This window comes from Uncinocarpus reesii, genomic scaffold (genome assembly GCF_000003515.1).
Source record: "Uncinocarpus reesii 1704 scaffold_1 genomic scaffold, whole genome shotgun sequence".
NCBI lineage: Eukaryota > Fungi > Ascomycota > Eurotiomycetes > Onygenales > Onygenaceae > Uncinocarpus > Uncinocarpus reesii.
This window is the reverse complement of record NW_003052500.1, coordinates 1,557,126-1,577,343: the sequence shown is the minus strand read 5'-3', so window position 1 is coordinate 1,577,343 and position 20,218 is coordinate 1,557,126. Positions and strand designations below refer to the sequence as shown.

Genomic DNA, 20,218 nt, shown 5'->3' with positions numbered 1-20,218 from the left:
ATCCCTAAGCAGTGGATTCTGCAAGGGATTTGATACTATCGTCAAGGTGCTGCTTAATTCTATTACCAGTGACCAGGCCAAAGTCAGGAGCAGGAGTTTAAAGAGTGTTATCCACATGCTTGAACGCGACCCGAGCTTGCTCGATCGGGATGAATCAGTCATGGCTTTGATTCTAAGATGTGCAACTGATTCATCGCCTATGGTCCGTGACTCCGCTTTAAGTCTGATTGCGAAATGCATGTTCCTAAAACCCGGCCTTGAGGAGAGCTGTTGCCGCGCAATTTTAGCTTGCTCCTCTGACCAAACGGTGGGCGTTAGGAAACGGTGTATTGGACTGATGAAAGAGGTTTATGCCCAAACGTCCAACCAAGAATTAAAGCTTGCCGTTATCGAGCAATTGCTCCAAAGGGTCACTGATCACGAAAGCACTGTAGCTGCACAAGCCCGCCAGGCCCTGGAGGAAATGTGGTTTTCACCATTGCATTCCTCGTTTACGAATCCAGCCCAGAGAACACCGCAATCTCAAGTTTCTCTTGAAAATCTAATGAATCTAATGGTTGGGTCCGTGAAGAGGAATGAAGGTGTTATTCCAACATTCGAGGCATTCATTAAACATGAACTTTCGCCTGAGGCTAAGGCAACGTCGCTGAATTTCAATGTCTGCAAAGCCGTGGTTGCAGCCATGTTTGACCGGATTGTTCACGATGCCGACAATACTGATAAAAGCACGCTACAATCGCTACTGCAGTCGATCACGCTCTTTTCAAAGGCCAATGCTAAACTATTTACGCCAGATCAACTTGAAACCCTTCATCCATATATAGGCCATCTTTCCAATGCCGATGATCTGATTTTGTTTCGATCCGTCGTTGTCATCTATCGTTGTGTTCTACCGTACCTTTCAACATCCCACAACACTCTACTCAAGGATATACAAAACGATCTTTTCAAGAGTGTGTCGAAATTGGCGAGAACAGAACTCAATGAGGTTATGGCGTGCCTTTGGACAATTAACGGCGTGTTGCAGAACACAGAGCGCCTAGTGAAGCTGACGGTTTCTGTGTTAAAAGGTATCAATCAAGCCGCAAGTGCCAAGTTAGATGCTTCCACCGATGCGGATGCACTTGGACGAGTACGGAGCTATATACGGATCGCCGGGTGCGTCGGGAAACACTGCGATTTGGAGTCATTTCGGTCCTTTTTTGCGCAATCATTCCCACATATGAAAGCAACTTCGGTAGCTGGCTTGATGGTTGATTTTATCTCTCCGTTCGCCTCATCTAAGTATCCTCCTGAACTGAGGGTGATGGCGCTTGAAAGCTTGGGGGCGGTCTGTGAAACATGGCCCGCTCAGTATAGCGCAGAACGAGCTAGAGAGGCACTCACTTCTGTATTCGAGGAAGACAGTGCAGATTTGCAAAATATTGTTTTAAGAGGGTTTTTGGCATTTTTCTCTATTCACGAGGGGAAATCCGAAAAGCTCATTCAAAGTAAAGATACGAGTGGTGATAACGAAGGGTCTACCCGTCTTGGAGGATCCTTGAAGGCTAGCGAGAACGACGGCGCGGCGGCATTGATTGCCCAGCATTTCCTTCAACAAATGCTTCGTGCTGCTCTTTCAAAGGAAGACTCTCATGCATTGACCGCCATTGAATTAATTGCAAGCATAAATCGACAAGGCCTTATCCACCCGAAAGAGTGCGCTGGGGGTCCTGGTCTCCTTGGAGACGTCAGCCAATGCCGGCATTGCCAAAACTGCATTTGAAACCCATAAAATGCTCCATCAACAGCACGAGTCAATGTTCGACAGAGAGTATATGAGAGCGGTTCAAGATGCATTTTATTACCAACGAGATGTTGTTGGAGACCCGACAGGAGCCTTGACCCGCCCGTTCACTGCTAAATTAGCGCCACTGTTTGAATTATCAAGATTAGCAATAGCAGGTATGAGAAGAAATTTCTGACGAATCTCTGTCAGAAGATCGACTTTGAACCGCGGAAACTTGACATCTCTGGGACCCCGCCCGAACATTTGTTGCTCTCCAGATTTGTATGCCAGAATCTGGCTTACTTTGAATATGCGCAGGTTGGAGAGCTGCTTGCTACCGTTACCTGCATGGAGCGAATCGTCGGTTCTACGGGCACCACTGTTGCCCACGCGATTGAAACGGATATATTTCCTGTTAAAATTGACAGCACAGGCGAACGAATGGAGATAGATGGGCAAACCTCAGACAACGTATCCCGTCCTGTCGACCCAGATAACTTAAAACAGCTAGCTACCGCGGCGACAACCCTGTCAATGCTCTGGGAAACTCGAACATACCTTCGTCGTCTGTATGGCGTTTCTTTCCATTCACTACCGAAAGAAAGCAAAGCAGGAGCTAAAGAAGCGACCAAGTCTCTAGCTAAGGTACCAGGTACCAGCGGCGATCGACTATGGGATGCCATGTCGAAAAACATGGCTTGCCTGGAGAGCGTGGAAGGAATGATGAGCATTTGCAAGGAATTTGCAACTCTGATGTCGATTGATGATGAGTTGAAAATTGCAGCAAATGATGATCGGGATGGCCACGATTCCACCGCAGACTTGGGAGACATGAACCAAGTGATTTCTGCTAGCAGCGGCCCCAAGTCGGGAAAACGACGCAGCTCAGTGTCTAGCGGCAATGCGCCAAAGCGTCCTAGGCAAAAGGCCCGAGGCAAGAACGCGAAGAAGCGAGGCAGCCCTGACTCGGAGCATGATGGCGAGTTCGACTAGTAACGGGAGAGGACGTTTGGCGTTGGACATGAATGGTAGTTTGGGGCTTTGCAAGGCCGCTTTCAAGGTTTTCGAGGGGCGGAGGTTCTATGCTCAATGGGCGTGATGTTGCATCTACTTTGGGGGAATCTTTTGATATATTCCTTAACAGACATTCTAGACGGCATCCGTCTCATTCTAGCTATTCTTAATCATTTATGATATTCGATTAACATCCCCCATCCACGCCAAGATTACTAAGCCTCTTGGCGGAGCTTGTTCCTGCGGCCCCTGTCATCACTCCACTCAATGACATCGTTGGCCGCCAGCAAGGAAGATGTGACGTTGAAACCGCCAGCTCATTTTGCAGGCTGGGCGACCGCTCGTTGTTCTCTGCATCATTTCGGTTGGATTCGTTTCTCAGGAGTTAACTATCATTATCTTCTCTCCCTCCCTCTAGTATCGATGCGTGCTGCACGTTGGGTACCATGTTCGCTCCACCGCTCAGAGGCCGAGCTGGTCTGTTTCGAGCGCATCGAGCAATAGAACAGTGTTCGATTCGAATTAACGGTGCATCGCAGCTATCTAATTCCCTCGCTCGCACTCCAAGCCGCACGTTACATGTCTCTCGCTGTCACAATCCCGGGTCCTTCCCCCGTGAAGCACGATGTGTCCCTCTAGCCGGATTGCTCCGATCCACGCCGGTACGGTATGCGTCGACCGGAACCGAGGCAGCAACAAAAACAGAAGCAAAGCCACGCAGCAGGGCTAGGAGAATCATATTTAATGCTTTCGCGTACGGTGGAATGTTCGTGCTCTTCAGTACTGGTCTGGTAATCGCCTTCTTCATCTACGATGCTTCCACATACGCCAACAATCCACTCGTCGAGGATGTCCCAGTTTCAGAAATGGCATTGAATCCGAGACGGGGGGGGCCAAAGAACCTTCCGATTGCGGATGTTTTGGTTGATGATAAAGATTCGCAACATATGGAGGCTCAGAAGGATAAACCGAAACTTGTTATTTTAGGGACCGGCTGGGGCAGTGTAGCTTTGCTTAAATCACTGAACCCTGGGGACTACCATGTAACCGTGGTCTCTCCTGTCAACTACTTTCTTTTTACCCCGATGCTTCCGTCGGCGACCGTGGGCACGCTAGGACTTCGCTCTCTGGTGGAACCTATCCGTTTAATTGTGCAGCGCGTTCGCGGTCATTTTCTGCGAGCTGAGGCGGTGGACTTGGATTTTGCGGAGAAGCTTGTTGAAGTGTCCCAGGTGGATTGCAACGGCATAAAGCAAAACTTTTACCTTCCTTATGATAAGCTTGTTATCGGAGTTGGTATGTCGTTTTGATATATTGTAGGTCTGCCATTCGCTAATTGTTCTCTAGGATCGACTACAAACCCGCACGGCGTAAAAGGCCTGGAACACTGCAATTTCTTGAAATCAGTGGACGATGCGCGCCAGATAAAGAACAAGGTCCTCCAGAATTTGGAGGTTGCCTGCCTACCAACTACTACCGATGTGGAAAGAAAGCGACTTCTATCTTTTGTCGTTTGCGGCGGTGGCCCAACCGGCGTTGAATTTGCCGCAGAGCTATTTGATATGTTGAACGAGGATCTATTCAGATCGTTTCCCAAAATACTACGAAATGAGATCTCTGTACATTTGATCCAGAGCAGGAGCCATATCTTGAACACATATGACGAAACTGTTTCGCTCTATGCAGAGGTATGAACAATCCCAGCATTGTATGTATGTATGTACATGCAACGGGAAATAATTAACGCCGACGCTAGCAACGATTTGCTCATGACCAAGTCGAGGTTTTGACTAATTCGAGGGTGAAAGAGGTACGGTCAGACAAAATCCTCTTTACGCAAATAGAAAATGGCAATTCGGTAGTGAAAGAGATCCCTATGGGATTTTGTTTATGGTCAACTGGTGTTTGTAAGTGATTCTGGACTCTGCGTTTATTGCTTATTCTCCGGCTGATATTCCTCCCAAGCCCAAACCGAATTTTGCCGTAACATTGCAAAGAAACTTGAAGCTCAGAATAACCGGCTTGCCCTCGAAACCGACACTCACCTTCGACTTCTTGGTGCACCGGCTGGAGAGGTCTATGCGATCGGAGATTGCTCAACGGTCCAGAACAACGTTGCTGACCACCTAGTAAGTTTCCTACGAACTATCGCATGGGAAAAGGGCCGTGACCCCGAGAAAGTCCACCTTACCTTCAAGGAATGGCGTAACGTGGCCATGCGCGTGAAGAAGAGGTTTCCCCAGGCCACAACCCACCTCAAAAGGGTTGATCGACTATTTGAACAGTACGACAAGGACCGCAGTGGCACCCTCGACTTTGAAGAACTACATGAGCTTCTCTCGCAGATCGACACCAAACTAACATCCCTCCCCGCCACCGCTCAGCGAGCGAATCAACAGGGCCAGTATCTCGGTCGGAAGTTCAATAAAATGGCAGCCGCATCGCCGGACCTCAAAGCCAATGAAATAGATTACGCAGTTTTGGATGAAACGGTTTACAACGCTTTTGAGTACAAGCATCTCGGAAGTCTGGCGTATATCGGTAACGCAGCGGTTTTCGATATCAATGGCTTGAGTTGGGGCGGGGGATTGCTGGCAGTGTATTTGTGGCGCAGTATTTATTTCGCACAAAGCGTGAGTCTGCGGACGAGAGTCATGCTGGCGATGGATTGGGCGAAGAGAGCGTTGTTTGGAAGGGATATGATGAATTTTTAATTGCTCCTTTCTTTCTCCGTGATTTCCCCCTTTCTTCCCATTCCACTTCCCATTCCACCGGCTTTTCCCAGGCAACAAACATGCATGGATAACTGGAGCATATCCACCTGCAGATTGATCGCGGGCGGATGTCACGATGGCAATATCTAGCCCTGAAGCTGTAGTAGTGAGATAACTAGTTAAGTTACATAGTTAAGACTTGAATGTGTGACATCATCCGAGCTTATAGTTGTTTTTAATGATAACTACATCCCTTGTCATAAAAGGCACGAACAAGAGCATATGATACCCAAACCGCATACTTATTTAAATACATACAGTAGCCCGAGTGCAAACTGAAGTGCAATTCTTGCTCTAAGAAAAGAGAAGAAGAAGAAGAAAATGCATCCCCAAAGCGTGGACACTCTCCTGCAGCTGCGACCCGGATCAGAAAACTGCGGCTGCGGGGACAGTGAGGCCGAAGCTGCCCTGAACTGCTTGCCGAAGGACACACCCGTCTTTAAATATGAAAGTGCCGCTCAGATGGAAGCCGCAGCCGGCTCTGTCGATGATGGGAGCGGCGGGTACTGCGTGTTTCGTGATGTCCCAGAGAGTCCTATCCTCCTCGACCACAGACAAAAGGGAATCAGGACAAGAGAATTTTTTCCGAAATCCAGAATTTTAATTGCAAAAATGATAACAAAGCCCCATGAAGTAGCAACAGGGTGGTTCCAAAATGAAATAGGCTTCAAACTTTCATCAATGGGCATGAGGTTTAATACATATCTCGTGAGCATTGGCTCTGCAACTATTGAGAACAAGGAGCCAGACTACGCTGTCCAACCGCTTAATCTCCCCGCGGGCAGAACACCCAAATGGCCAACCCTTGTTGTGGAAACGGGAAAGTCGCAAAGCCATCATGACCTTGACAGGGTCGCGAGACAGTGGATTCAGAAATCCGCTGGGGAAGTGAAGGTGGCCCTTACAATCAAGGTGTCTCGAACCATGGTCACCATTCGAAGATATGGCCGCTCAGGAATCACAAGGGCGGCGGTCCTCCAAACCATCACCGTCGAGAAACGTGGGCAGAACAGCCCTGTTCGTGTAGCCGGCGGTCCTTTGATCATTCCCTTCATCGACCTTTTTCTTCGAACCGCGGTCAGGAACCAGGCTGACATCACATTTAACGACACCGAGTTAGAGGAGTGGGCGAACATTGTTTGGAAATCTTTTTGAATCTCTTCTTTCAGTAGGCATAACCGTAGGCGACCCGGCAACCACCGGTGAGAATCCACACTTCTAAGGTTGCTTGTATAACTAACTAATGATTGGGCACCAGATCCCCAGCTTAGATCACGACTAAATACTTCAGCTGCCACAATGCGTTCTGATGGAGGGTTCAGCGGTCCGTGTTACCTTACGTTGTATGTAGCTTGTCGGACCGGCTGCCGGTGTTCATGCCATAAAACGCAGAAGGCATTGACTCCTCAAGCTAGCCACATTAGCATGGAGTATTGGTTCCCACTTGAATCCTTCACTTCCACATAACCACAATCAAGCGCCACGATTGTGTTGATTGTAAGAAGTGTATAGTTACAGTAAATTGTTGTTGTAATCCACCCCTTGATATACTTTGATATTGTTTATTCTATACTCCGTACATCTAAGAGAAATCATCAGGCGGTGGAGCCAACGATGTCAAACTCGAGTCTCCAGTGATTACAACGTCAGCGACATCAAAATAACAGCAAAAAAGTCCGTCCTGTATTGAAATCGAAGCTCCATAACGCCTTGCTAATTCAACACTCAAGCTTTCCGTCATTGAAACCCAATCGTAGCCTCAGCATATCTGCCATTACCAGAATGCCCAGACTGCGAGTCGACGAGACACCAAGATCCACTTACGTAACCATAGGGTCAACTTCCGCTTGTTCTTGCATGACAACATCTTCGCCATTATTCTGCAAATCGTTGGAGCCAGTATTGCTATTACCGGTATCTCCGTCAAGGCCAATGTCAAGCTTTTCAGGAATTTGCTTTTTTGATTGACGGACCTTCTTTTCCGCCCAGGCGCGAAGCTTTACCAAGTTTCGAAGTCTGGCTTCGCGCTTGGCACCCTGGCTTTGTAGAATGGCTTCATTTACACGATTTGCAATTGTTTTTCGCAACTCTGGATCCAGTAAGGCTGCCAATGACGGAGAAAGATTTTCAGCTGAAAAAATTAGTAGGGACATAGTTTTCTCGAGGTCCTCAAGAAACTGCGGATTGGTCGGAGCTCGTGGCGCTAATTGTGAAGTTGCGAAGTCAAGTGCAGGAGATATATCACCATTAGGGGTGGCAGTACAAATGCGAATCAACTCGATCAACTGTAACTGAAGGAGAGCAAAGTGGAGCGACGCGTTACAATCTAGAATCTAACTCAGCGGTTAGCGACGCACAATAAACTCGAGTTTTTAAACAGAAGCTTCTGTGTAGGAATATGTTGCAGGTCATACTGAGGACTGAAGATGAGTGTTTTTCATCAACACCGTAAACGGCATATGAGTGGTGCATGAAACTGGTATAATCATTGCAATCGGGTTGTAGAGTAGGAGTGGCCAAAGGCTCAAATAATACGTACCCGAGGATTGAGTTCATTGATTTTCTCGATGGCTGACTGTATATCCCCCGAATGAATGGCATTGCGAATATCTACTCGCTCCTGTATAGATTCTATAGCTGCCTGAGGACGAAGGTTGGCTTCAACTGCAAATTTCCTTGCAGCTAATGGATAGCCATTTGTGACAAGATAGTCCATAACCAGGAAATTAATATCACTGTGATGCAAGGTTAGCGATAACCCTAACGTCGAAGAGCGGGTTCAAAAACAATGTTTGAAGATTGAGCTCAGAAAATACGAGATATTAAAAGGTTCTCCTCAATGATAGTTCAGAGAGATTCCCATTTGTTTTTAATTGAATCATCATGTGGCGGAAAGTAGGAAACAGGGGAACGAGAAAACGGACTCACGTTTTGGATGGCTTTACCTCCTCCACCTTCCGTTCAAAATTATGCCAGGTTGGCGTGGTGGTGGAAGGTGTAGGAGACATCTGCGGGATGGCTGATTAGCACCCTGGAAGACTGATTGGCTGGCAAACAGGCCTGGGAACGTACAACGTTAGTAGACGCCATTATACGAGCCTGGAGGATGATAAGAAAAGTGTCGTGATTATAAGTATAGCCTGCTGGACCCCAATAGCAATGGGTGAGATGCCATGAGGAGTTGAAGCAGTCAGAAAATAGAGAGGAAGAAGAAGAGAAAAGGAAGCGAAGACGTTGAGAGAAAATTCAACTTTTAGCCCAGGGCTTGGCAGCATCATGTGACGAAGCGCTGGTCACCACGATCTCTGGCTGGAGCATCCTCACGAGCTCGACAACCACCATCACAGCCGTGTATTCTTGCGGCTGCACAGGGTTTGGATGAGCGCGCTGTCCATATATACTAATCTGCTCCCTAGCCTGCAGCTAGCTATGAAGGGAGCCTGTTGACTTGGACCCTTCTGGACCTACCGAATCCGCCGATATCTACTCCTTATAGTCTATAGATCTATCGCCCAGAGCCCCGGTACATAGTGGTTTCGGATATTTCATGCCAAATATGGGCGATCTAGCGCGGCGGTTCTCCCCGCCTTGGGAAGATCTGAGTATCATCGGAATTGCTGGGGGCTCTGGGTCTGGAAAATCCTCCGTGGCTGCTGAAATAATCAGGTCCCTGAATGTTCCTGGAGCGGTCGTATTGGTCATGGTAGATGATCCTTCGCCCTGCAGCAATACTCCTTTCTTTTCCTCTTTTTTTTTGGAACTCCCCTGACGAGAATGGACGGAAAAGGACCACTTTTACAAAAGCCTTACCCCGGAGCAGAATGCTATTGCCCACCAAGATGAATACGACTTTGACTCCCCAGACGCCATCGACTTTAATATTTTGGTGGACATTCTACAGAATTTGAAAAAAGGGTACCGATACATGATCCAACGAGCGAGTTGCGCTGACAGTTGAGAAAGCCGTAAAGTTGATATACCCATCTATTCATTTGAAAAACACCAGCGAGAAGATGCAACAGTTGCCCTATACCCACCGCGGGTACTTATATTGGAAGGGATTTTGGCTTTCACAGACCCTAGGATAGCGAGCATGTTGGATATCAAGGCACGCGGTCCTCTCCACCATGTATTAGTCGCCTACGTCTAACCGTTCTTTGCTCGTTGCTAGATCTTTGTGGAAGCAGATATGGACGTCTGCTTGGGTCGAAGAAGTATACATGGCGTTTAATACTTACCCTAGTACGGTGACTAATTGTCCCCATGTAGTCGCTCGTGATGTTCGGGAACGAGGACGAACCCTAGACAGTGTACTGAAACAGTGGTTTAAATACGTCAAGCCTTCGTACACTCGATTCGTGGAACCCCAGAGGCAGATTTCAGGTATGCGACTCTAGGTCATGCAGTAGAGCCCCAGACTAACGCGAACGAAGATATCATTATCCCTCGAGGCATTGAGAATAAAACGGCTATAGGTAAGAAAAAGAAAAAGTCTTTGGATCACCTATGGTACAACTAGTGTTGACACACGCAGACATGGTCGTCAAACACATCCACCGCATTTTGACGAGGCCGCCTCGATACCATAACCAAGGAGAGAAACCAAACCACCAGCGTCGATTGTCTCACTGAGTGGTTAGGTCTCGCTTTTTCACATTTCTCCCGCCACATTAAATTCTGGCATCTCAAAATTAATGCCAAAATCTTCTTCTTGGTTAAACCATGACAATTGTGTCCAGCGTACATAACGGCGCCTTTTGATTCCTCGTGCGAAATGCTAATTGTTACAAGACCGTGTATTGCTTTGGTCGTTTGTTACCGGTGCTGAATCCCTTTGGACTTGCTGAACCTGGCGATAAGACCATAGAAGAAGAGTTTCTATAGAGGTTCTGGGAGCACCGAAATCTTGCTGAAGCAGCAGCCTGGCTGTATGATAACATCTATCAGTGATCTATATCTTGCCCTACCTGAGGTGGTCTTTTGAAAGCTAAATTTTTCTTGACAACTTTGAATATTATTCACTTGGATCACAAGAGATATAAGTTATATAGCCACGTATCATCCTGTGGATCGAAATGTTCTGGTCAGTAACACTTCGTAGAGAACTCGAGCCCCGACCTCATTAATACACGACTCCGACGAACGGATTGAAAAGGTGGGACATTGATACACAGGCTGGTAGAGTTATCAATATGGACCCATCCTCCATGTCCTCTACTTCCTGGAGTAGTATAAAACCATCGCTGCTTTGCGTCGAGGAAAATGTTGGTCTGAGATAAGGTTGATAAGGACGCACGGACCACTTCTATCAAAATTTATGGCACCAAGTGGACATATCGGAGTACGGAAGAGAGCACAAGGATATTAAATCACCTTTCAATGCGATATATACGGTTGATTTGTCAGTAAATTACTGACCTTTTCTGCTGCATTCCACCACTGTTCTCTAAAATCCCACCACAAGCCCTGCGATGCCAGAATCTGCTGCGGCCAAGTTGTCGCCTAAACGGCGCAAAGTGAATAATCGCACTCATAAGACCGATGGCGATGTCATTAGTATGTTTGTCCTCGTTAGAAATTTTGTACTCCTGCTGACGATTGTCTACGAATTATAGCCGATCCCCGTTTCGCTAATGTCCAATCCGACCCCCGATATCGACTCCCTAGCAAGAAACATACCCGTGTAAAACTTGACAAGCGGTTTTCTCATGTGCTTCATGATAAAGACTTTTCCAAAAATGCAGCAGTCGATCGGTATGGAAGGAAGTTACGTCGAGACGATACCAAGAAGCAGTTGGAAAGATTTTACAGATTGGACAAGGATGAAGGAGATGTCAGCGCGGACGATGACGACGAAGTTCAAAAGGAATTGCGTCGCGTGGACAAAGAGGACTATGACCCTGCGAGAGATGGCGGATTTTCAGAATCTTCCTCGTCAGAAGAAAGCTCTAGTGACGAGGAGAGCGACGTGGAAGCGCAGGACCAGTCGGCGGAGGTCGAACAGCCTAGTAATCAGCAGGGCGATGTCCCTCTTGGGGAGGTTACAAAAAGAATCGCGGTTGTCAATCTAGATTGGGATAATATACGTGCAGAGGATTTGATGGCGGTGTTTTCGAGTTTTCTCCCCCCGAGTGGGAAGATTTTGAACGTCTCTGTTTACCCAAGTGAATTCGGAAAAGAAAGGATGGAAAGGGAAGAGATGGAAGGGCCTCCGAAAGAAGTGTTTGCGAAAAACAATGAAGACGTTGATGAGGACCTGGACAGCGATGATGCAGAAGAGGACGAGGAAGAAGACGAAGAAGAGAAAATCAAACAGTCCATCTTGAAAGAAGACGAGGGCCAGGATTTTGATTCTGCACAGTTGCGGAAGTACCAGTTGGAGAGACTTCGTTACTTTTATGCTATTTTGACATTCTCGTCAAAGGAGGCTGCGAAACATATCTACGATGCAATTGACGGCACCGAGTACATGAGCAGCGCGAACTTTTTTGACCTTAGGTTTGTCCCCGAGTCCACAGACTTCGCGGATGATATCCCGAGAGATGACTGTGACAAAATACCAGACGGTTATAAACCCAATGATTTCGTCACTGATGCGCTACAACACAGCAAAGTAAAACTTACTTGGGATACGGATGATAAGGCGCGGAAAGACGCCCAAGCAAGAGCTTTCAAGGGCGGCAGGAAAGAAATTGATGAAAACGATTTGAAGGCTTACCTTGGAAGTGACAGCTCTGACGACGAGGACGAAGCGGTTGAAGTAGTTGACACTACTGAAGAAGCCGGCGAAAAGAAGAAATTAAGTAAAAAGGAGGCTGAACGCGCTAGGGTTCGTGCTCTTCTCGGGCTAAGCAGTGAAGCTTCAAGTAAGGGGAAAGGCAAGGGGCCTGTGGGCGATATGGAGGTTACTTTCTCTGCAGGATTAACGGCAGCTCCAACCCAAGAATCTGTCTTTGAAAACGAGCCTGAAAAGGAAGAAACGACACGAGAAAAATACGTAAGGAAAGAAAGAGAGAGAAAACAACGGCGAAAGGCCAAGCTCAAGGCAGCTAGATCTGGCGAGGCAATCGCTGAGATTGAGGGCGACGGGGTTGAGCCGGAAGGCAAAGAAGAAGATCTTGGATTCAACGATCCATTTTTCACTGCTCCCGAATTAGATTCTGCCAAAGTGGCAGCCAAGCGAAAGGAAGAGAAGCGAAAACAGCGTCAAGAGCGCGAAGCCGATGAAAAGGCTGCCGCTTCGAAGCGCGCTGAGCTTGAGCTTTTGATGATGGATGATCAAGTTTCGAAAATCAAACATTTCGATATGAACGAGATCGAAAAAGCTCAGAAGCGCGCACGGAAAGCGAGCAAACATAAAAGAGGAAAGAAAGGGGACGACGTGGCTCCGGTTGACGATTTCAAGGTCGACGTCAAGGATCCCAGATTCCAACGCCTTTACGAGAGCCATGAATATGCTATTGATCCCACCAATCCTCGCTTCAGGCAGACGGAGGGCATGAAAGCATTGCTGGAAGAAGGTCGCAAACGGCGACGAAACGACCATGGTGAAGAGGTCGATCGCGATCATGTAGAGCCAATAAAGAAGAAAAAGAAGGGCAAGGAAGCAGACGGTGAAGCTGAAGAGCTGAGCAAACTGGTTGAACGGGTCAAGGGCAAGGTCAAAAAGGCGTAGATATCCAGATGATAACACATGTAATATTATGCCACATTATAACAATCCTGTCAAGACGCATAGCAACGTAGTTTCCAGACCAAATGGTGCCATCTTCATTGATTCAGAAAATCAATTCTTTTTGGCTTTTGATATTCGATGTTCTGGCCCAGGGACGCTTTCAGCCAATCACATTGCTTCTTCAATTTTATCTTGAACCTCATCCTTTCAGCAACCGTTGAATTTGATCCAAAAATCCAGAAATCACCAGGAAAATGGCTGATTCACAGGAAATCGAGCCTCAGGCCAAGAGGAGAAAAATCTCTGACGAGAACACTAGCGGGTCTGCGCAGCCTGTGGCTATAACCTCGTCGCATCAACTCCGCAGTCTCCTTGCCTTTCAGCAAAGCACTTCACAAGAAGTCAAGCAAGGTAAGCGGCTCAGCTAAATTCTCACATTTTTGACCCGATATCTAACCCAGAGGCAGGTGTTCGGCTTTTCAAGGATTTTCTTTCGTCAATTGGCGGAGAAGAAAACGAGAAAGCCAAATCGAAAAAATTTCAGATCCTGAAAAGTTATTGCGACTCACAGACCGTCAAGGATGCCGAAGGGAAGCCAACGGCTTGCTTTGTCGACCTTTTGCAAACATGGGTTTTTGCAGAGAACAATAACGAAGAGTCTTTGCTGTCCCTGATACCGTCTGTATTGGCGCTTTTCCTCAAGGTCGCGTCTGGTCAACTCAATTTCCGTGATTTCGGGTTGGCCCTGTGCAAAGTTATGCTACAGAAGGAACAGTTGAAACTGTTCAACCGTGGTCTCACTGCCAGCAAATCCAAAGAGCATCTTATCTCGCCATGTTTACGATTACTCACGGAAATCGTGAGTTTTGACGGTGGCGCCGTGGCTCGAATTGTCTACACAAACCGCCATATCACTCTTAAACGCCTTGACGTATTTCTCAGTGCCCGTAAGTTAAATGTGGACGAGGATGCTGAAGATAGCCGCAAGCCTACCCTTCGACGTATCGCGCAGCGGTACCTTTTGGCAAACCTCAAGTTCCAAGGCGCAGCCGCAAAGGAGGACCTTGTCGGCCAGGGGAAGCTTATCAAAGCCCTCCTAGAAGATATCCGTAAGGATGCAGGTGATATGATCATAGATATCATCAAAACCATCGACAAGCATATCTTAAGCGATGCGGAACTATCACGAAGTTCCAAAAGTCGTCTTCTAAATCGCAACAACCTTGAGCGATTAGTCACGCTTTACGGATATGGAAAGGAGCCCACTGAACCGACATCTAAAGACGAATCCGTTGCTGACGAACTCCATAAATTCATGTTGTCAATTTGCACTTCCCAAGAGAAAGGCGTTCTCTTGCCGGAGACTGGGTGGTATCCTTCGGGAAGCACTCCGGACTTACTCCCGGCGGAAAGTCCTGAATGTGTGCCTCTTGGGCTTGATTCACCTGTCTATTTTGACAAATCAAGAACTGCTGTGCCTGTTCGAAACGGGAATCTTTCTGCTTTAATCCAGTTTCTCCGGCCTGATTCGGATACTCTGCAGATGGAACTACTCCTGAAGATATTCAGAGCGGCTCCTGAGCTCGTATACGACTTTTTCTCGAAACGAACTATGTTCACATCAGACCCAAAACCTACGCCGAGCTGGCTGGGAGAGTCGGCATTTCTCTTTTCCACCGTCCAGCTCCCGATACCGACACAGTGTGGTTGGAAAGGGGGGTCACCTCCGGCAATACCTCCTCTTGTTTCTATAGCCATCGAAAGTATACTGCCTCGCCCTCTGACACAGAAATTACTGACGCGGTGTATAAATCAAAACGCCGATGTCATTACCATATTCGCTATCCGGGTCACTACCCTGGCATTACGGAAACTTCAGGCGGTGCTTAGGATTTTCAATGCCCCAAGAGAAGTTGGCCAGGAACTTTGGAGCGAGGCAGCTGTGAAACTAGTCGCTGAGTTTTGTCGAAGATGTCCCACAATGAAAGACACGATCCTCGCATTTCGCCAAACTCCAAAGGACAACCTACAACAGCAAGACGCCGTGTTGGAGTTGCTTTCGATGTTTTACCAAGTAATACCAACTATTGCTTTCAAGGAGAAGTTCGATATATCCTTGACGTTGGTAGCTGTTCTCAAGCAATTGGATGACCCTAGCCTCTCTGATGGAAGCAGGGAGTTGCTTTTCAACCAGTTGCAGAGTCTGTTGGTTATTGCACGAGAATCGCCAACCATGAGGTGGTGGCAGAAACCAGGTAATCCTCCACGACTTGATGGTCTATGGGTACTAGGCACTGACGATCTTTAGAATCCTTAGAGTTTTCTGCATTCACGTCGGTCCTTAAAGCCGTTGCAGGTGCAACCAATGAGTCCCTTATGGAGGAAATCAAGCCTCTTTTGCAAGAGGTTTTGGTTCAGAACTCAGTTGTAGCCGACCAGAGCTCTTTCGATGCCTTACTCCAAGGCTTTACTGTATCGGATCCGGAGAATTTTAAAGCACAACTTGGGTTTGTTGATAATTGCATTACGAGGCTTGTGAAAAAGCCTGTCCTCTACCTTGATTTAGCTCAACGTCTACTCGAGCCCGGCGAAAAACTTAGTTTGATCACTACAACGATTAATGAGCAATGGCCGTTTGTGGTCAAAGCTGGAAAGGTAGAAAACGAAGCTGCAATTTCAGGCTGGGTTGCGAACTTGCTTGGATCTTTAAGAGATGCTGGCGAAAGTGAGAAATCATTAGCCAGTCTCCGGGATACAATGATGGAAGCAACCGAAACCAAGAAAAGTCGGTCGTTGTTGAAAAGGGCTCTCAAAATCCGTGACAAAGAGGTCTCTGGTAAGCCTAAAAAGACAACGATGAGAAATACACCGCCACCTGCAGCTTCAAGCGAGGGAACGGGAAACATATTCCTCGCAGATATGTTTGGTAAATGCCCTACTGAAGACGAATCTCACCCTGGGCTTCATCGCTGGGAGAAGGAAGAGCTCGAATTTTCGTTAGATCAGGGATACGTTGGTGAATTGATATTATGTCTTTGCTCTCAACACGAGGAAATACGTCGACAGGCTATGATTGGCATTTCGCGGTTTATGGCGAGGCTAAAGGTGAGCAGGCGATTGAGGACATCGAGGGCGCACGAACGTTGACGTTGATTCTAGGAATCCACTTACTCGGAACGCCAAACCCTCTATGTTTTAATGGGAGAGCTGCTAGAAACCAGCAAAGAGGTTGGAATGAATCGTCCCCTTCCATATATTGCTGGTGAGCTTGGTGCGCGGTTGCTGGTGGTTTTAACGGAGCCGCTACATAAACTCTACAGCAAAGCGAATGCCTTCCTCAACAAAGCACCGTTGTGGGAGGTTGCCAAAATTCCATCTTACTGGATTGACAAGATTTTATTGCACGAATCAGAATACGATGACAGCCATTACGAGGAAGTGAGTTGGCTCCTAGACCTGTTTATTAGCGGTCTACGGTCAGAAGAGGTACAGAGGGCTCCTATCCCGGTGGTTAACTGACGAAGCTGACTGTAGCAATAGGATCTGGATGTCTACCGCCGTGCGGGCGTTTTCGAGCGCTTGCTTTCCCTATACAGTTCACTTAACCTCTCGGACTCACTACGAAAGAAGATCCTACATCTAGTCTTCCGAGTTTGTGAAATCGGAGGCAGTACCACACTCTTGACCCGCGCCGCAGCGATGAGCTGGATTCAGAGTCACGCTTCTGTAAAAAGCCCCCAAAGTCGGCTTCTACAGGCCCTAGCCAGCGAGCTTTACAGAGACTGTAACCATGAGTGGGTTGATCGATGGTCAGGATCAGCTTTGTCAATAACTGCAGCCCAAATGTCAGCATAAGCCATCACGTCATAGAACAATAACACATCCTTTTTATAGTACAGAGTGTGCTCTATAAACTGGGGAAGTTCTCGATGTACCACCCAAAAAGGGCCCTAGAACCACGCTAGAAATCTGGTCGAAAACCCCCTTTTTGACCATATCACTGTGTTGCTACATGACCGTGAACACTGTGATTTATTCCGCCTTATCGTCACTCTTCCGTCAGTTTCTGTGTTTGTTGTTGCCAGTAACCATGTAGACATCCGTTGTTGCGGCGATCTCCTTGCGGTGGCAGAAGCAGCCCGTTTTGGTGGTCCAAAAAAATTCAAAAGTTGCCGCTGTGAATTGACGACATCCCTTCCCCCTCAAGTGTTCTCACAATTCAAAAGCCCCAATGCCACCGTCTAGTTAACAAACAATTAACAGTCAGAATCTATCTCAATCTCTTCTCACTTGATATTCGCTGCCCGAACCTGTCTCCTGAAGCTCCAATACGCCCAATCCTTGTCTCCTTGCCGCTCTCCTCATCCTTGCTCCGCACCTCCTCTTCAATCAAGCCCCCAATCTCGCCCTCTCTCCTCCATACTTGAACCAAAACGATTCCTCATTTAGTATCGAAGCCTCCAACCGAATTCCATTGCCATATTGCCGCTTAATCTGTTTATCTCTTCCGCTTGATTGTGCCATGTGGCGCAATTAGACGACACCCACCCACCGCCCTTTACCGATGGCTATTATACGATACCATGCAGACGAGCTCTTGCGGCTTCGTGAATCCCCTTTAGTGGTCAAACCGGATAGTTTGCCACCTATAGAGGAATGGATGGGGTATGTCTGTCCATCGTAATCGTGACTTTCCAACAGGATCCAATCGCTAACCGACCTTCCCAATGCCCGTATAGCCCTATCCCAGACCCCTCCACGCAGAAGAAAAACTCCCGAGACCAGGGAAATCACCCCGAGACGACTACTCATCAACGGCGATCAAGCTTTTTTGAATCGCGCCATATATCACGCACCTCAAACTCAGGTGATACCCCGAGTTCCCGGAGGTAGCTACCTATGACTTGTACTGACTGATTGCTTTTAGAGGACCTAATTCTTGGACCTCCTAAAACTTCATTCGCATCTGCTACTCGAGGATTTGGCAAATCGACAGACGCCACAGATAAGACTTTCAAAAACAGTGACCACGACGAGACGAGACAAGACCGTTATGGCGGTTTTCGTGACAAGTTTTTCAAGGACAAGGACTATGGAGACAGGGATAAAGACCTGGACCGGAGAGATAGCCGATCTCACGTAACCAATGGCCGTAGGATGAATCGTGATGATCGAGACGATTGGAACAATAGACCACGACGTAATTTTGGGTTGGAGGAAGATCGCGAGAGAAGACCCCGACGAAGTGGCGATGTCGACCGCTGGGATAGCAGAGATTCCAAGGAACAGCGCGATCAACAAGATGGAGGTGAGCGTACAAATCGAGATAGGGAGCAAGGAAGATTCCCAGGTCGTCGCGATACTCTTGGCAGGCAAAGACATGACCAAAATTGGCATCGTGATGGAAACGCGCAAGACGCGGGTGACTTGGAGGAAGACAAGACTCCCATCAGAAATCGCGAATGGCGTCGAGGTTTGCATGGGCCGGACCGCGACTGGAATCGTCCTGTGAGACAGGAGCAAGACCCAGAATGGATGGATTCCACCAGCCGCCCTGACACGAAAGAAGCACATACCCAGGAAGATTTTCAACGATGGAAAGAGAGAATGAAAGCTGGGGCTGCTCAAGCTTCCAGCGATGCTCAGAAAGAGACGACCCTGGAACCCCCTAAAGAAGAACCAAAGCACCTCGAGAGCAAGCCGGCTGATGGAGAGATGTTTAGCAACCTTGGTCCATCTTTCCAGGCCGATCCTGGTCTGGACAACTTTTTCGGACTCTGGGGAAAGCGTAAAACCACTCAGGATGAATCCGTCTCAGAGAATGTTGGCGCTGAGTCGAAGAAGGAAGTCCCCCCCGCGTTGAAACCAACGAAATCTTCGAGATTCGCTGGCTTTTTTAGCACACAGAGTGAAACCAAGGATGTTGAACCTCCTCAGCCGAGCGCGCCCCGGCCCTCTTCAACTGATGCCGACCAGGAAGGTTTTCAACGCATTCTTCAAATGCTTGGTGGTAATAAATCAAGAAATGCCACCCCCCAAGTTGAGGAATCCAACCAACCTCGCGCACAACACATGCAAGTACATCAGCTAGATTTTGCAAAGCCGCAGCCTCAGACGACCTCTCCCTTACGCGAGTCTTCCAACCACCAAGAATATAGGAGTTTTCAAGAGCATATCTCGAGGGATAGGCCGCCACCAGGATTAGAAAATCTAGTCGCTCAGAAGGTAACCAAAGAAAATAACAACCAACCTCGCGACACTGAACTTTTGCTGCGTCTTATGCAGCAGTCGAAGATTTCCACTCAGATGCCAGCCAGCCAAAATCTCCCGCTGCAGAGTCCCGGCGGCCCTAATCTACTAGAGATGCTGGCTAGAAACCAAGCAGCGCAGGGACAGAAGACTCCTTTATACATTGACGATCCTGCTATTGCTAATTTCCGCCGGGCTGATGCAAATGATCCGCGAAATCAACTTAGACGAAGACCCACTGCCGGGCCAACTGGATATTTCGACGAGATGCCGTATCCTGGCGTTTCAAGCGGAAATCACACTCCAAACAACCCTCCTGGGCTCCGTCCTCAAGGTCCACCACAGCCACTCATGGGTATTCAACGGCCTCCTGGTCTCGAGCAAGTCAATTCCGCCGGCTGGCCTAATCAACAAATCCCACAACAAGGGAACTCCAACCAGATGATGTTTCCTCCTGGCCTTCCGACTCCACAAGCGCGAAATATGAATCCAAACTTTTCTGCTGCACCACCCATGCCCATACCAGCAGGAATGACACCACCAGTGGACCGCCAACCATTTCAACGAGGAGCAAGTACGAATACCCCAGCTGGTTTCGCGCCTCCCCCCGGAATAATGCCACCTCCCGGATATTTGAACATGAATGGTCCTCCACCAGCTGGGTTTCCTCCGATGCCGCATACAGCTGAGGCCATGATGAACATATCTCATGGACATCCCGGCCACTATGGAGCGGAA

General features: G+C 47.9%; 7 protein-coding genes across 7 annotated transcripts; 6 read left to right on the top strand and 1 right to left on the bottom strand.

Annotated features, from left to right (window-relative positions):
- Positions 1-160: 160 nt before the first annotated feature.
- Positions 161-2,761, top strand: UREG_00727 (uncharacterized protein; the record flags this gene model as incomplete). Its single annotated transcript, XM_002541167.1, has 3 exons — positions 161-953; positions 1,071-1,729; positions 1,979-2,761. 3 exons carry the CDS (start codon positions 161-163, stop codon positions 2,759-2,761), a joined length of 2,235 nt encoding a protein of 744 aa, XP_002541213.1.
- A 785-nt stretch (positions 2,762-3,546) lies between these two features.
- UREG_00726 (uncharacterized protein) lies at positions 3,547-5,496 on the top strand (the record flags this gene model as incomplete). Its single annotated transcript, XM_002541166.1, has 4 exons — positions 3,547-4,078; positions 4,130-4,470; positions 4,539-4,689; positions 4,913-5,496. 4 exons carry the CDS (start codon positions 3,547-3,549, stop codon positions 5,494-5,496), a joined length of 1,608 nt encoding a protein of 535 aa, XP_002541212.1.
- Positions 5,497-6,237: 741 nt separating this feature from the next.
- Positions 6,238-6,711, top strand: UREG_00725 (uncharacterized protein; the record flags this gene model as incomplete). Its single annotated transcript, XM_002541165.1, has 1 exon — positions 6,238-6,711. One exon carries the CDS (start codon positions 6,238-6,240, stop codon positions 6,709-6,711), a length of 474 nt encoding a protein of 157 aa, XP_002541211.1.
- Positions 6,712-7,376: 665 nt separating this feature from the next.
- Positions 7,377-8,646, bottom strand: UREG_00724 (uncharacterized protein; the record flags this gene model as incomplete). The annotated part of the gene is made up of 4 exons (XM_002541164.1): positions 7,377-7,889; positions 8,096-8,291; positions 8,485-8,564; positions 8,629-8,646. The coding sequence occupies 4 exons, from the start codon at positions 8,644-8,646 to the stop codon at positions 7,377-7,379; spliced, it is 807 nt and encodes a 268-aa protein (XP_002541210.1).
- A 2,381-nt stretch (positions 8,647-11,027) lies between these two features.
- On the top strand, positions 11,028-13,231 carry UREG_00723 (uncharacterized protein; the record flags this gene model as incomplete). Its single annotated transcript, XM_002541163.1, has 2 exons — positions 11,028-11,112; positions 11,172-13,231. 2 exons carry the CDS (start codon positions 11,028-11,030, stop codon positions 13,229-13,231), a joined length of 2,145 nt encoding a protein of 714 aa, XP_002541209.1.
- Positions 13,232-13,988: 757 nt separating this feature from the next.
- On the top strand, positions 13,989-17,086 carry UREG_00722 (uncharacterized protein; the record flags this gene model as incomplete). The annotated part of the gene is made up of 4 exons (XM_002541162.1): positions 13,989-15,486; positions 15,549-16,336; positions 16,391-16,669; positions 16,772-17,086. 4 exons carry the CDS (start codon positions 13,989-13,991, stop codon positions 17,084-17,086), a joined length of 2,880 nt encoding a protein of 959 aa, XP_002541208.1.
- A 1,312-nt stretch (positions 17,087-18,398) lies between these two features.
- Positions 18,399-19,925, top strand: UREG_00721 (uncharacterized protein; the record flags this gene model as incomplete). The annotated part of the gene is made up of 4 exons (XM_002541161.1): positions 18,399-18,704; positions 18,812-19,309; positions 19,420-19,456; positions 19,606-19,925. 4 exons carry the CDS (start codon positions 18,399-18,401, stop codon positions 19,923-19,925), a joined length of 1,161 nt encoding a protein of 386 aa, XP_002541207.1.
- Positions 19,926-20,218: the final 293 nt, after the last annotated feature.